We start from the raw sequence: 13114 nt of genomic DNA, 5'->3' as shown, positions 1-13114 counted from the left end.
ATTCTCCAGGGCTGCATCAGCGCATCAGGGATTCCATGCGACGGAGGGTGGATGCATGTATCCTCGCTAACGGAGGACATTTTAAACATTTCCTGTAACAAAGTGTTTGAAGTCACGCTGGTACGTTCTGTTGCTGTGTGTTTCCATTCCATGATTAATGTGTTTTGAAGAGAAGTAATAAAATGAGCTCTAACATGGAAAGTAAGCGTTTCCGGACACATGTCCGCATAACATATTTTCTTTCTTTGTGGGTGAGGAATGTTTCCTGAAAGTTTGGCCGTACCTTTTCGTAACACCCTGCATAAAGGCGCAGACGTCTATTACTCACCTGAAAAGCAAGACGTGTCAGAGGCAGGTGGTAAATTTGGTAACCGGTGGTGAGCGTCGGCTTCCCGTGCCCGCAGGTCTGCTGATGCTGATCGGGCTGGTGATGTACATCTCGATCTTCAAGGCGGAGATCGGCAGCAAGCTGCGGCCGCGGTCGCAGCTGCAGCCGCCGCTGTTCACGTACCGCTACGGCTTCAGCTTCCTGCTGGTCGTGTCGGGCTTCATGGCGTCTGAGACGGCGGGCACGTGCGCCGTCTTCCTCTACATCTTCTGGCACCAGCTGGAGTGGGGCCGCAAGCGCCACGACCTGCACCGGAAGCTGTCCGCCTCCTCGGCGCTGCTGTCGCCGCCACCGCCCGCCTGTCGCAGACACCACTTACCTCCGCCGCCCCCGGTGAGTACTCTATGACTTCAGTGCAGCTGTCAGGCTAAACAAGATGTACGGCGGCGATCAATCATGTTGCTCAACCCTAAACGATGTGACGCTACTTTCTCTCAAGTTTTCACTGAAACTGTGCCATTCACCTCAGTCGTCCTTCATTCTCAGGCAGTCTTAGAACCATACCGGTGATCCTCTTCAGCCATTCGTATCAAATTTTTCCTGTTCTCCACCTTTGTTTAGGCATATCCTCGACGAAAGCTATTTGCAAATGGTTCAAATGGAGCACTATGGGACTTAACTGCTGAGGTCATCAGTCCCCTATAAATTAGAACTACTTGAACCTAACTAACCTAAGGACATCACACACATCCATGCCCGAGGCAGGATTCGAACCTGCGACCGTAGCGGTCGCGCGGTTCCAGACTGTAGCGCCTAGAACCGCTCTGCCACTCCAGCCGGCAGCTATTTGCAAAACACGAATATAGACAGATGGGAGAAAGAAAACCCTGGTCTTGTTCCGACGCCGTTATTAATCTGACCAAAAAAATAGAAAGAAGCCGCGGAGATTTTGAGTCCGTGGTCGTTTACCATCAACCAAGCAAGCGGGAAGAGTCCAAGTAAAATCCAGGAAAGATGCCAGGATGATAATAAGAGATCGAGTACTACGGTTGCAGCGTGAGATGTCCACAGTCAGAGGCGGGAAAGGCACGGTGGGAGGACAGTGAGCTGTGCGCATACGCAACACGAATAGGGAAGAGCTATCGACAATCATCACCTGTCCACTTATTACGTTAGTAGTTCAGGTTGTAGCGTCGGCGTCAGCTAAGACGCTTGCAAGCTGCTGTATCTTTTGGTGGGCGCATATGCACGTGAGGTCTGCTACTCGCAGCAGGAAATTAACAGGATGGACTTCTTCTCAGAAGAGCTGCGGAGTTAGGGCTTTCCTGACTAAGCCTCCAATCTAGTCAGTATTGGTTAAAACAGTCTTGGCTGCAATTTTAGTTTTTTTTATTTTTCAACTACGCGTTTCCCCTTATTTAGGCACCTTCAGGTTATCTTAATTTGGTATTTCCTAAAAGGATCCTTTAGTCACTGTAGCCAAAGGGCATCGTCGAATATATCAGGCCAACATCGTCTTCGTCAAACTCAGTAAAAACTTTTCTAGATGCAGTTTAACGAAGGCGATGTTGGCCTGATATATTCGACGATGCCCTTTGGCTACTCTGACTAAAGGATCCTTCTAAGAAATACCAAATTCAGATAACCTGAAGATGCCTAAATAAGACGAAACGCGTAGTTGAAAAATAAAAAAACTAAAATTGCAACCAAGACTGTTTTAATCAATACTATTAAGCACTGGTTTGCTGTATGCCACATATAGATTGGAAGAATTTCCAATCTAGTCATTTGTTTTCTTGCCCTCCCTCGTAACTACCTTTGTTTTACTGCATCAAATGAGTTCTTGTGCTTGTGTCATCTGTGCTTTATCCTGTTATGGTGATCACAGTATCACTATTTCACTTAACGTCACTAGCGAACTGGCCGACTGTGCGGGCTGGTCGTCTCAGTGGAGGCTAAATATGCATAGGATTCCACGCCAGAGTCATATTCACAAACAAATTGTTGATTCCATATTACTAGCTTCAAGCATCCCTGCCTTGCAAGCAAAATGGAATATCTCAAAGAATATTGTTTCGGAAAATATGCATGAAAAACGCACACTGATACAACTTACAGTCGTAATAACAGACTAAATGATAGAACACACGAGTAAAGAAATTACTTATTATCGTATGATCCTGTAAAGGTTATGATGTTGCTATAAAAGCAACCGCGGGTCACTGTCGTTGACTGCATTGCTTTTAATCATACCATTAACAGTGGAATGTGGTGCTTGAGATGCACAAATATATATGAGTGAAAGTTTAATCAAGTGCAGTTTGTTTCTGATTTAAGAGGAACTTTCACTTTAAATGTGTTCTGTTCTAGGCTTCAGCTGGCCAAGAACCGAGCAAAGTTCGGGTTTTGATATTTGGCATTGCGTCCAAACATCTCCAGCCCCAAAGCTTCTATTAGAGAAACGAGGGCAACCTAAATTTGGATGGCTCGACGACAGTTTAGATCCTGTTCCTCTCTAGTGCGGGTCAAGGGGCTTAGTCACTCTTCCATCCCACGCGATTCTGCAATGCAGCTGTTCTAGCTATGCGAGTGATCACAAGAATTCTTTGCCGTTACGTTCTCCTCTTCGTACGTGCTAGGTGTATTTTCTTTATAAACACAATAAATATATAACGTAACAATTTCTCTGAATGTTCACTCTACGACGACAGATCCTAAGCCCATATCTCTACATACGGGGTGATTCCGTCACGATGTTACAAAATTTTAGAGATCATGGAGAACGGTAAATATATCAGTTTGAGGGGCCGTGGTCCGGAAACGTCCAAGTCGAAAGCCATAAGCGAATGTAGTTCTGATACCGCTAAGTGTAATACATGTATCGTGAATGTTGTTGCTACGACTGTAGAGTAGGTAGCTTTCATAGGTGGTAGAACAGACATAAAAGATAAATAAGGGCCAAAATTCGTATCTTAAGAGCTATGAGCACTTATTCATTTTCGATACTGTGAATCACATCTGTTTCGTTTCCATGTTTTTCCAGGAGATGGTATGGACAAAAACACGAAAACAGTGTCCAGTAAATATAGGCTCTAAAACCCATACCTTAAAAGCTATGAGCACTTGTTCATCTTCGCTACAGTGAAACACATCATTTCTACTGAAAAAATGTCCATAACTCTTAAGGTATGCATTTTAGAACTCAGATTTACTAGTCATTTTTTCTTGTTTCGCTCCATATTACTTCCTCGAAAAATACTGACACCAAAGAGCTTGCAGTAGATGAGATATGTTTCACCCTAACGAAGACGAACAAATGGTCATAGCTCTTACGGCATGTGTTACAAAGCTCATGTATACTAGTCTTTCTTGTTTTGGCCCACACTACACCTCAGAAAATTGCCTACCCTACAATTTTTGCACCACAGTACCGGTACATGTATTTCACTGTCAGAGGTATCAGAGCAACTTTAACTCATGGCCTTCAGCTCGGTTATTTCCGGACCAGAGCCCCTTACCTCAAATTCATACATTTACCATTTTCCGTAATGACCGACAAATTGTACCATCATCACGGAATTACCCTGTATAAGTAATTTTTCGCCCAATAAAGGAAACAGCTTAAAACTGTCGAACTAAAATTCCAACCGGTAAACCTGTCTTTCATGAACTTTTAACTTCATATGAAGCCGCTATGGACGTCTCATGGACTGACCCGAAACCTCCAAGCTTTTATTAAGTATTCTACGTAACTTCAAAGCATTCCATGTGGCATTTGAAATTTGGTAGTGAAAGAGATGAATTCAGTGATGTTTCATTCTCCACTTGTAATAATCGGACAGATCAGGTGTATTCAGACTTTGTCTGTTTTCGACATCAAACTATGTCTTCCCCTTAAATCAGTGAGTTCATAAGTAAAGAAAAGAAATACGCCGCGTCAGATAAGATCGAAAGGAAATGCTCCACTGGAACGACGCCAGCATACATGCAGCTTCAGCAGAACAACAGCATAGGCAGACCTACACTGCTGTGCATATAGAGCAAGTCATCGCCTTTGCATATATATATATATATATTACTGGCCACTAAAATTGCTACACCAACAAGAAATGCAGATGATAAACGGGTATTCATTGGACAAATATATTGTACTAGAAATGTCATGTGATTACATTTCACGCAATTTGTGTGCATAGATCCTGAGAAATCAATACCCAGAACAACCACATCTGGCCGTAATAACGGCTTTAATACGCCTGGGCGTTGAGTCAAACAGAGCTTGGATGGCGTATACAGGTACAGCTGCCCATGCAGCTTCAACACGATACCACAGTTCATCAAGAGTAGTGACTGGGGTATTGTAACGAGCCAGTTGGTCGGCCACCATTGACCAAACGCTTTCAGTTGGTGATAAATCTGGAGAATGTGCTGGCCAGGGCAGCAGTCGAACATTTTTGTATCCAGAAAGGCCCGTACAGGACCTACAACATGCGGTCGATCATTTTCCAGCAGAAATGTAGGGTTTTGCAGGGATCGAATGAAAGGTAGAGCCACGGGTCAAACCACATCTCAAATGTAACGTCCACTGTTCAAATGGCCGTCAATGCGAACAAGAGGTGACCGAGACGAGTAACCAATGGCATCCCATACCATGACGCCGGGTGATACGCCAGTATGGCGATGACGAATACACGCTTCAATGTGCGTTCACCGCGATGTCGCAAAACACGGATGCGACCATCATGATGCTGTAAACAGAACCTGGATTCATCCGAAAAAATGACGTTTTGCCATTCGTGCACCCAGGTTCGTCTCGAGTACACCATCGCAGACGCTCCTGTCTGTGATGCAGCGTCTAGGGTAACCGCAGCCACGGTCTCCGAGCTGATAGTCCACGCTGCTGCAAACGTCGTCGAACTGTTCGTGCAGATGGGTGTTGTCTTGCAAACGTCCCCATCTGTTGACTCAGGGATCGAGAGGTGGCTGAACGATCCGTTACAGCCATGCGGATAAGATGCCTGTCATCTCGACTGCTAGTGATACGAGGCCGTTGGGATCCAGCACGGCATTCCGTATTACCCTCCTGAACCCACCGATTCCATATTCTGCTAACAGTCATTGCATCTCGATCAACGCGTGCAGCAGTGTCGCGATACGATAAACCGCAATCGCGATAGGCTACAATCCGACCTTTATCAAAGTCGGAAACTTGATGGTACGCATTTCTCCTCCTTACACGAGGCATCACAAGAACTTTCCACCAGGCAACGCCTGTCAACTGCTGTTTGTGTATGAGAAATCGGTTGGAAACTTTCCTCGTGTCAGCATGTTGTAGGTGTCGCCACCGGCGCCAACCTTGTGTGAATGCTCCGAAAAACTAATCATTTGCATATCACAGCACCTCCTTCCTGTCCGTTAAATTTCGCGCCTGTAGCATTGTGGGGCGGCGGGTGGAATAATATTGTTGCTGTTATATAAAATTTGTTTGAATGTTGAAACACTGCATTTCCCTGCCGATTAACCATATGTGCGGCGGCGGGTGAAATTATTGTTCTTAAAAATGTTCCTATTATTTTTGCTGTTGTTTGCCGTTCTCAACACTGGCTCTCTAACTACAATATTGGCTACCAGAAAGTGATTAGCAAAACGTGAAGCCTATAATTAGAATTCATAGTGCCCACTTCATCTGAGAATACACTTATAGCTGCAGCTTATAGCTCTGAGGAATTAGGAGATTGTCCGGGATTTATAATCAAAAACGATTTTCTAAAATAGTTGAGTATATTCTGAAAGTCACAGATGAAAAACAAAAGTATCCACACAACCTAACTAACAGAGCAGTTCAGAGTCTAATGCGCTGATGCAACTATAAATGTCCGAATTAAATGTTAAAATGCATGCTCGCCATAATTTGATGATTAGTTTCATCAAACGCCACGCTAAATAATTGGTAGAATGTCTGTCCCGCGGCGGCACGTGAAAATACGACAATACGCAAACTGAAGCTATATAATTAAAATCATCCCAGAATGATTTCATGGTTACGCGTATCCCGAGTAACTTAATACGGCATCCGAGGCTGTTTGTAGCAATGATACCGACGCGACGCGACTCCCGACACAGATGACGTGCTATTCAGCGTCTGGAGAGAACTGGGGCCTTGCTTCCTCGCGCAGCGTTCTTATATATAAAGCCGCGGTGCGGACGGCTAAGGGAACGCCTGATCAAATCGGTTCTCCCGACTAGCCGCTGGGCTAGTAATGCACCACTTTAAGTTACCGAATAAATCATAGCTTCTTTTGCTGATGGCCGATGAAGCTCTCAATTTAAATGTGCATTCAGCACACAGGTAAGTAATCATAATAAAATTTTGATGTGGCTAAGTTAAATATTTTGGGCGAGAGAATTAATTTAATTACACTGCACGCAGTAGACAAGCTCTGAACTGGCCCTTTGGAGATACGCTATCGCTATAGTTTTATAGGTATTCAAATGAAACTTCTCACATCTTCATAGTTATAGCGGATCTCCAACCTACTTAAATATAAACATCCTAGCCTTATTTATTAGCCTACTTAATCTATCTTGCTTCCTTAAGTTTTAAGACAAAAACCAGAAAATCATGAATTTCCACTAAAATTTTAATTTGTGAAATCCAAAGTACTGTTTTTATTAAATTATTATGAAAAAGCACTCTAAATATGAATTTTTAATTCTCTAGCTCTTTTCTGTTGCGCCAATGATTTTTACAGAAAAACGTCCAAATTTCGAAAATGGTTAAAGTTATTGAACTGACATTCAGCACATGTTAATTTAGTATTACTCCTGACATGCTAGAAACGTTTTAGGTTATTTGCTTGATTTTTAAAGTATTGCGCAACATTTATGACGTCAGAGCTAGTTACAGCGGACTCGCTGGCACACAATGGAAAGACTGATGTGAATTTACTACGGCGTGAGTAGGCTGCTTCCTTACAGCATGTCATCTTCGTGATGTAGCAACTCTAATGGCAAGTAGTGTATATACACTCCTGGAAATTGAAATAAGAACACCGTGAATTCATTGTCCCAGGAAGGGGAAACTTTATTGACACATTCCTGGGGTCAGATACATCACATGATCACACTGACAGAACCACAGGCACATAGACACAGGCAACAGAGCATGCACAATGTCGGCACTAGTACAGTGTATATCCACCTTTCGCAGCAATGCAGGCTGCTATTCTCCCATGGAGACGATCGTAGAGATGCTGGATGTAGTCCTGTGGAACGGCTTGCCATGCCATTTCCACCTGGCGCCTCAGTTGGACCAGCGTTCGTGCTGGACGTGCAGACCGCGTGAGACGACGCTTCATCCAGTCCCAAACATGCTCAATGGGGGACAGATCCGGAGATCTTGCTGGCCAGGGTAGTTGACTTACACCTTCTAGAGCACGTTGGGTGGCACGGGGTACATGCGGACGTGCATTGTCCTGTTGGAACAGCAAGTTCCCTTGCCGGTCTAGGAATGGTAGAACGATGGGTTCGATGACGGTTTGGATGTACCGTGCACTATTCAGTGTCCCCTCGACGATCACCAGTGGTGTACGGCCAGTGTAGGAGATCGCTCCCCACACCATGATGCCGGGTGTTGGCCCTGTGTGCCTCGGTCGTATGCAGTCCTGATTGTGGCGCTCACCTGCACGGCGCCAAACACGCATACGACCATCATTGGCACCAAGGCAGAAGCGACTCTCATCGCTGAAGACGACACGTCTCCATTCGTCCCTCCATTCACGCCTGTCGCGACACCACTGGAGGCGGGCTGCACGATGTTGGGGCGTGAGCGGAAGACGGCCTAACGGTGTGCGGGACCGTAGCCCAGCTTCATGGAGACGGTTGCGAATGGTCCTCGCCGATACCCCAGGAGCAACAGTGTCCCTAATTTGCTGGGAAGTGGCGGTGCGGTCCCCTACGGCACTGCGTAGGATCCTACGGTCTTGGCGTGCATCCGTGCGTCGCTGCGGTCCGGTCCCAGGTCGACGGGCACGTGCACCTTCCGCCGACCACTGGCGACAACATCGATGTACTGTGGAGACCTCACGCCCCACGTGTTGAGCAATTCGGTGGTACGTCCACCCGGCTTCCCGCATGCCCACTATACGCCCTCGCTCAAAGTCCGTCAACTGCACATACGGTTCACGTCCACGCTGTCGCGGCATGCTACCAGTGTTAAAGACTGCGATGGAGCTCCGTATGCCACGGCAAACTGGCTGACACTGACGGCGGCGGTGCACAAATGCTGCGCAGCTAGCGCCATTCGACGGCCAACACCGCGGTTCCTGGTGTGTCCGCTGTGCCGTGCGTGTGATCATTGCTTGTACAGCCCTCTCGCAGTGTCCGGAGCAAGTATGGTGGGTCTGACACACCGGTGTCAATGTGTTCTTTTTTCCATTTCCAGGAGTGTATATAAACATTAGGTTTCCTTATTTTTGACACAGACGTATTCTCCCAGAAACAAATAAAATAGCTCCAATCCTCTGGTACCGATCAAAGTATCTGAGGGGTCGCCCTTGACTGTAATACAAATCTCGGAACGTCAAACCTGCTTCAATACATTCCGATTCAGACGTCCCTCTGCCCTACTCCCAACTTGTTGGAATGTGGCTGAAAATAATCTATTTGTGTAGTGGATCGGAACTAAACTGCTCGGATTTGTACATTAGCGCAAAAAATGAAAATGGTAAAAAATTAAGAACTTTGTATTTTTTCTGTGCTGCTACTCTAATGAATGAGACATCTTAATAGCTAAATTTATTGTTCTGCATATCCATTCAATATGTGACCATCTTTCTTTCAAGGCTCTGGAAAAAAGTAGAACTATTACCCTAGTAACTTGGTGAACCATCCCTAATTTCTAGCCATGTCATTTATCTTTCAGCGAATTATAGGCCCAATCTGATGTAGCCAAGTATAATAAGTATCAGTTTTAAATTAATTGTTAATCCGCCATTTAGAGTCGGTGCTTAGCCACAAACTTCCGCAAAAAAACAACGACCAGTTCATGTCCAAACAGAGAAATTCTAATAGTTTGTGGTAAAAACTATAGTTTCTCTGATATTACTTATTTAATTTAGAAAAATGAACCTATCGATGTGGCGCAGTCTTTAGCTTAATGGATCTGCATTTCAGAGAGCGGAGTTTCAAACTCCCGTCAAACCAATCGGTTTCAAGTTTTCCTTAAATTGGTGAAACTAAATACCGGGATGGTTCCTATGAAAATGACATAGGCCTTCCCCAACCTTCTTCCATTTCGAGGTTATGCTCTGTCTCTGCACGTTGAACCTTAATCGTAGATAATGATACTCCTTTGAATTTATCGCTTTCATGGCTAAGGCGCTGAATTTCTAAGGCTCCACTGAAAAAATGTTGATACTAATACTTCTGTAATTAACTTCGCTATGACACGAAACTATACGTCGTTTAATGAGAACTGTCTTTACGACACCTCAAAATCTTCCGAAAGTATTTTAAGTGAACAACTTTGGTGCTCTTCATCTATCTTCGCTGTACAATCTGTGATAGAGGACACGCTGTATTCCAAGATTATTTTCCTCGCTACCTGTTACGTTCGCGTGTGGTACGCAAGAAGAATAGTTATGAGGAACTGTCTGTAGAAGCTCGAATTCTTTTACTTTCATCGCCGCAACGACACTGGAGAAAGTAATGTATCTCTTGACTCGATAGAGCGTCTGCCACGACAGATAACTGGGCTCTCATTCTCCCTCTCGTTCTTGTTCCCAAGCCGAATCGGGCAGATGTTCTTTGGAACTTAGTTATCTCTTCCGGTAATCCAGCTTGGTAAGACTTTCAGACGGATAAACAATACTCTAGAACTTATCAAAAGGCGGTTTCATAAATGACCTCTGTCGTCGGTGAGTAAATCTTCAAAAATGGCTCTGAGCACTATGGGACTTAACTGCTGAGGTCATCAGTCCCCTAGATCTTAGAACTACTTAAACCTAACTAACCTAAGGACATCACACACATCCATGCCCGAGGCAGGATTCGAACCTGCGACCGTAGCGGCCACGCGGTTCCAGACTGTAGCGCCTTTAACCGCTTGGCCACACCGGCCGGCGAAAGGTGTTTTCCTTTCTGACTTGCCTAACTCAGCTTCCGATGATTTGCCAGTTCTACCTGTTCACTCATGAACAGTCTCGAATTTGTCGTTGATAGCTGCTACCTATGAATGCGTGTCTTTCACTGTTTGCACTGCAGGCCTTTCCATGTGGGCAGACCCTCTCGCAAGCAATTCATTCTGTGATAAACGTAGCAGCAAATTTCAGGAATTCCTTGCATTTTTGAGTCTCTCAGTCTTCAGTCTGCTGCATTTTTATCAGCTTTTTCTTAGGCCGCTTTCTTTTCTGTCTTTCTGACCAATACAAATATTGCGATTGGTTTCAAACTAACTCCCCCATGAGCTAGAGACTTGAAATTTTAAACATAACTAAGAACGAGTGACAATGCAATATTAACTCACTTCCTTGTCTGTCTGATGCAGTTGGCTTCCTAAGGGTGGCGGTAGGGTAAAAAGCGTTGGTAATAATTTTGGAAATTTGTGATAAGTTCCTTTGGGACCAAACTGCTGAGGTCATCAGTCCCTAGGCTTACACACTACTTAATCTAACTTAAGCTAACTTACGCTAAGGACAACGCACTCACCCATGCCCGAGGGAGGACTCGAACCTCCGACAGGGGGAGCCGCGCGAACCGTGGCAAGGCGCTGAAGACCGCGCGGCTACCCCGCGCGGCCAGCCATTGGTAATATCCGACGTCTCGACTGCCCTGCAGGGATTGCGTATTGTGTGTGTAGTGTCAGAATGCTTTCTATGCAGCATGCGTCGAACTCGATGACGGCTGCTGGATTTCACTGCCACATTCGTCTCTGTAGTGCTGGACAAACGGCGCCGCAAGGGTCGCGCCCTCCTTGCCAGACAGTTAGTTTTTCCAGCTGCACCATGAAGCTATTCACCCCATGGCTCTCCCTTCTGTGTGTATTCGCTGCGCTTTTATATTGTTCTCGTTATATTCCATTGGTTTGATCTCAAATTTCGGTACACCTTAGGTTTCCGCTCTTTGAACTTTGTTACTTTGCCATGTTGTCCCTGTTGAACATTTTCTCCTCGTTGTTGTCCTTTTCATCCTTGGCTAACTGCTGCTGATGGTTCCTGGCCAGTCGCCCAGTCTCTGCTGGTTTTTGAGCTGTTTCAGGTCCTTGTCAGATTCTGGTCACAATAAACTGCAACATATGGTTCAAATGGCTCTAAGCACTATAGGACACAACATCTGAGGTCATAAGTCCCCTAGACTTAGAACTACTTAAACCGATCTAATCTGAGGATATCACACACATCCATGCCCGAGGCAGGATTCGAACCTGTGACCTGCTTCGGTCGCAGGTTCGAATCCTGCCTCGGGCATGGGTGTGTGTGATGTCCTTAGGTTAGTTAGGTTTAAGTAGTTCTAAGTTCTAGGGGACTGATGACCTCAGCAGTTAAGTCCCATAGTGCTCAGAGCCATTTGAACCATTTTTTGTATTAAAACATTATTTTATTTTAAGTAATTATTCGAAAGATGACTGAGAAATTTAGTAATTTATATATACTCAAATACAAAAGCTTTTATTAAAACGTTTTTGGAGGGCTGAGTCATGATATCTCATCCCCAAGCAATTTGGGTGCATAGATCCTCCTTTGATCCGTTAATCTGCTCCTGGGTAAGAATTATCTACGAGCGTATTAAGACTTGCCACTGACATCAGCGTGGCGTGTGCAGGTGATCCCGCACCGGCGCTACATGCTGGAGTCCGGCCGCGGGCTCGGCGGGGGCAGCACGTCCCGGCTGCCGCCCCCGGAAGACCACTGCCGGTCGCCGCCGCCGCCGCCGCCATGCCTGAGCCGGTCGCACCAGGACCTGCGCTCCGCGGGCGGCTGCTTCCACGCCCCCGTGCCCGCCCCCGCGCCGCCCTACCACCGCCACCTCTACCACCACCACACGCTGCCGCCGCCGCCGCCGCACTACCACCGCTACCACGCGCACATCGACGACGACTGCGGTCCCACGCCCCCTCCGCCTCCGACGTTGCATCACCACGGCCACCACCATCACCATCACCACCATCATCACCAGCGAGAGCTTTCAACTTCAAGGTTTATATTCCACAAGTATCACATTCTCATAACAAAAGCCTACGGAGGACGTTCTACAAGGTGGAAAGTGTTTAAAATGGCAAACTCTGGGAGGTTGTAGGGGACATCAAAACAAATATTTTTCCCTAATGTCATTTTTTCCTATGAGGATTATTTAAACCGGTGGAGGCCGTATTACGCTCTTCAGTTATTAGAGGCCGTAGTACGATCTTCAGTTCTTAGAGGGCGTATTACGTTATTCAGTTGTAGGCAACTGCTGTCCACCAGTGTAGTAGTGCCTTGTCTTTGTTTACTAATGGAGCGATACACCTGGAGTGAGTACACTGATACGGTTAGTGCGTACTACGTAGCGCACCATACGACCTTTCCTGCTGTGTACCAACGTCTGCGTGAGACCGGGTCATTTAGCGGATTACCTGGACAGGGACGCCGTCGCACTGTAAGAACGCTGCAATTTGAGGGAGCTGTCTGGCAGCATGTGGAGCGGGATCCTTGAATCAGCACTCGTGCATTTGCACGTAACGTGGGGACGAATCAGACGAATTTAATAACAGTCCTTCGAGAGGAATTGTTACGTCCATTGCACTTACAG

General features: G+C 45.9%; 1 protein-coding gene across 1 annotated transcript in view; it reads left to right on the top strand.

Moving 5' to 3' along the window:
- LOC126235067 (uncharacterized) overlaps positions 1-13114 on the top strand; it is a 145161-nt gene that overhangs the window by 118076 nt on the left and 13971 nt on the right. Inside the window, exons 3-5 of the mRNA XM_049943801.1 lie at positions 405-721; positions 12149-12331; positions 12458-12522. Of these exons, the coding sequence (XP_049799758.1) occupies positions 405-721; positions 12149-12331; positions 12458-12522 (565 nt within the window). The remainder of the gene's footprint in view (positions 1-404; positions 722-12148; positions 12332-12457; positions 12523-13114) is intronic.

Source organism: Schistocerca nitens, chromosome 2, assembly GCF_023898315.1.
Source record: "Schistocerca nitens isolate TAMUIC-IGC-003100 chromosome 2, iqSchNite1.1, whole genome shotgun sequence".
Taxonomy (NCBI): Eukaryota; Metazoa; Arthropoda; class Insecta; order Orthoptera; family Acrididae; genus Schistocerca; species Schistocerca nitens.
The sequence above is the reverse complement of the archived record's forward strand: the minus strand, read 5'-3'. Positions and strand labels throughout refer to the sequence as shown.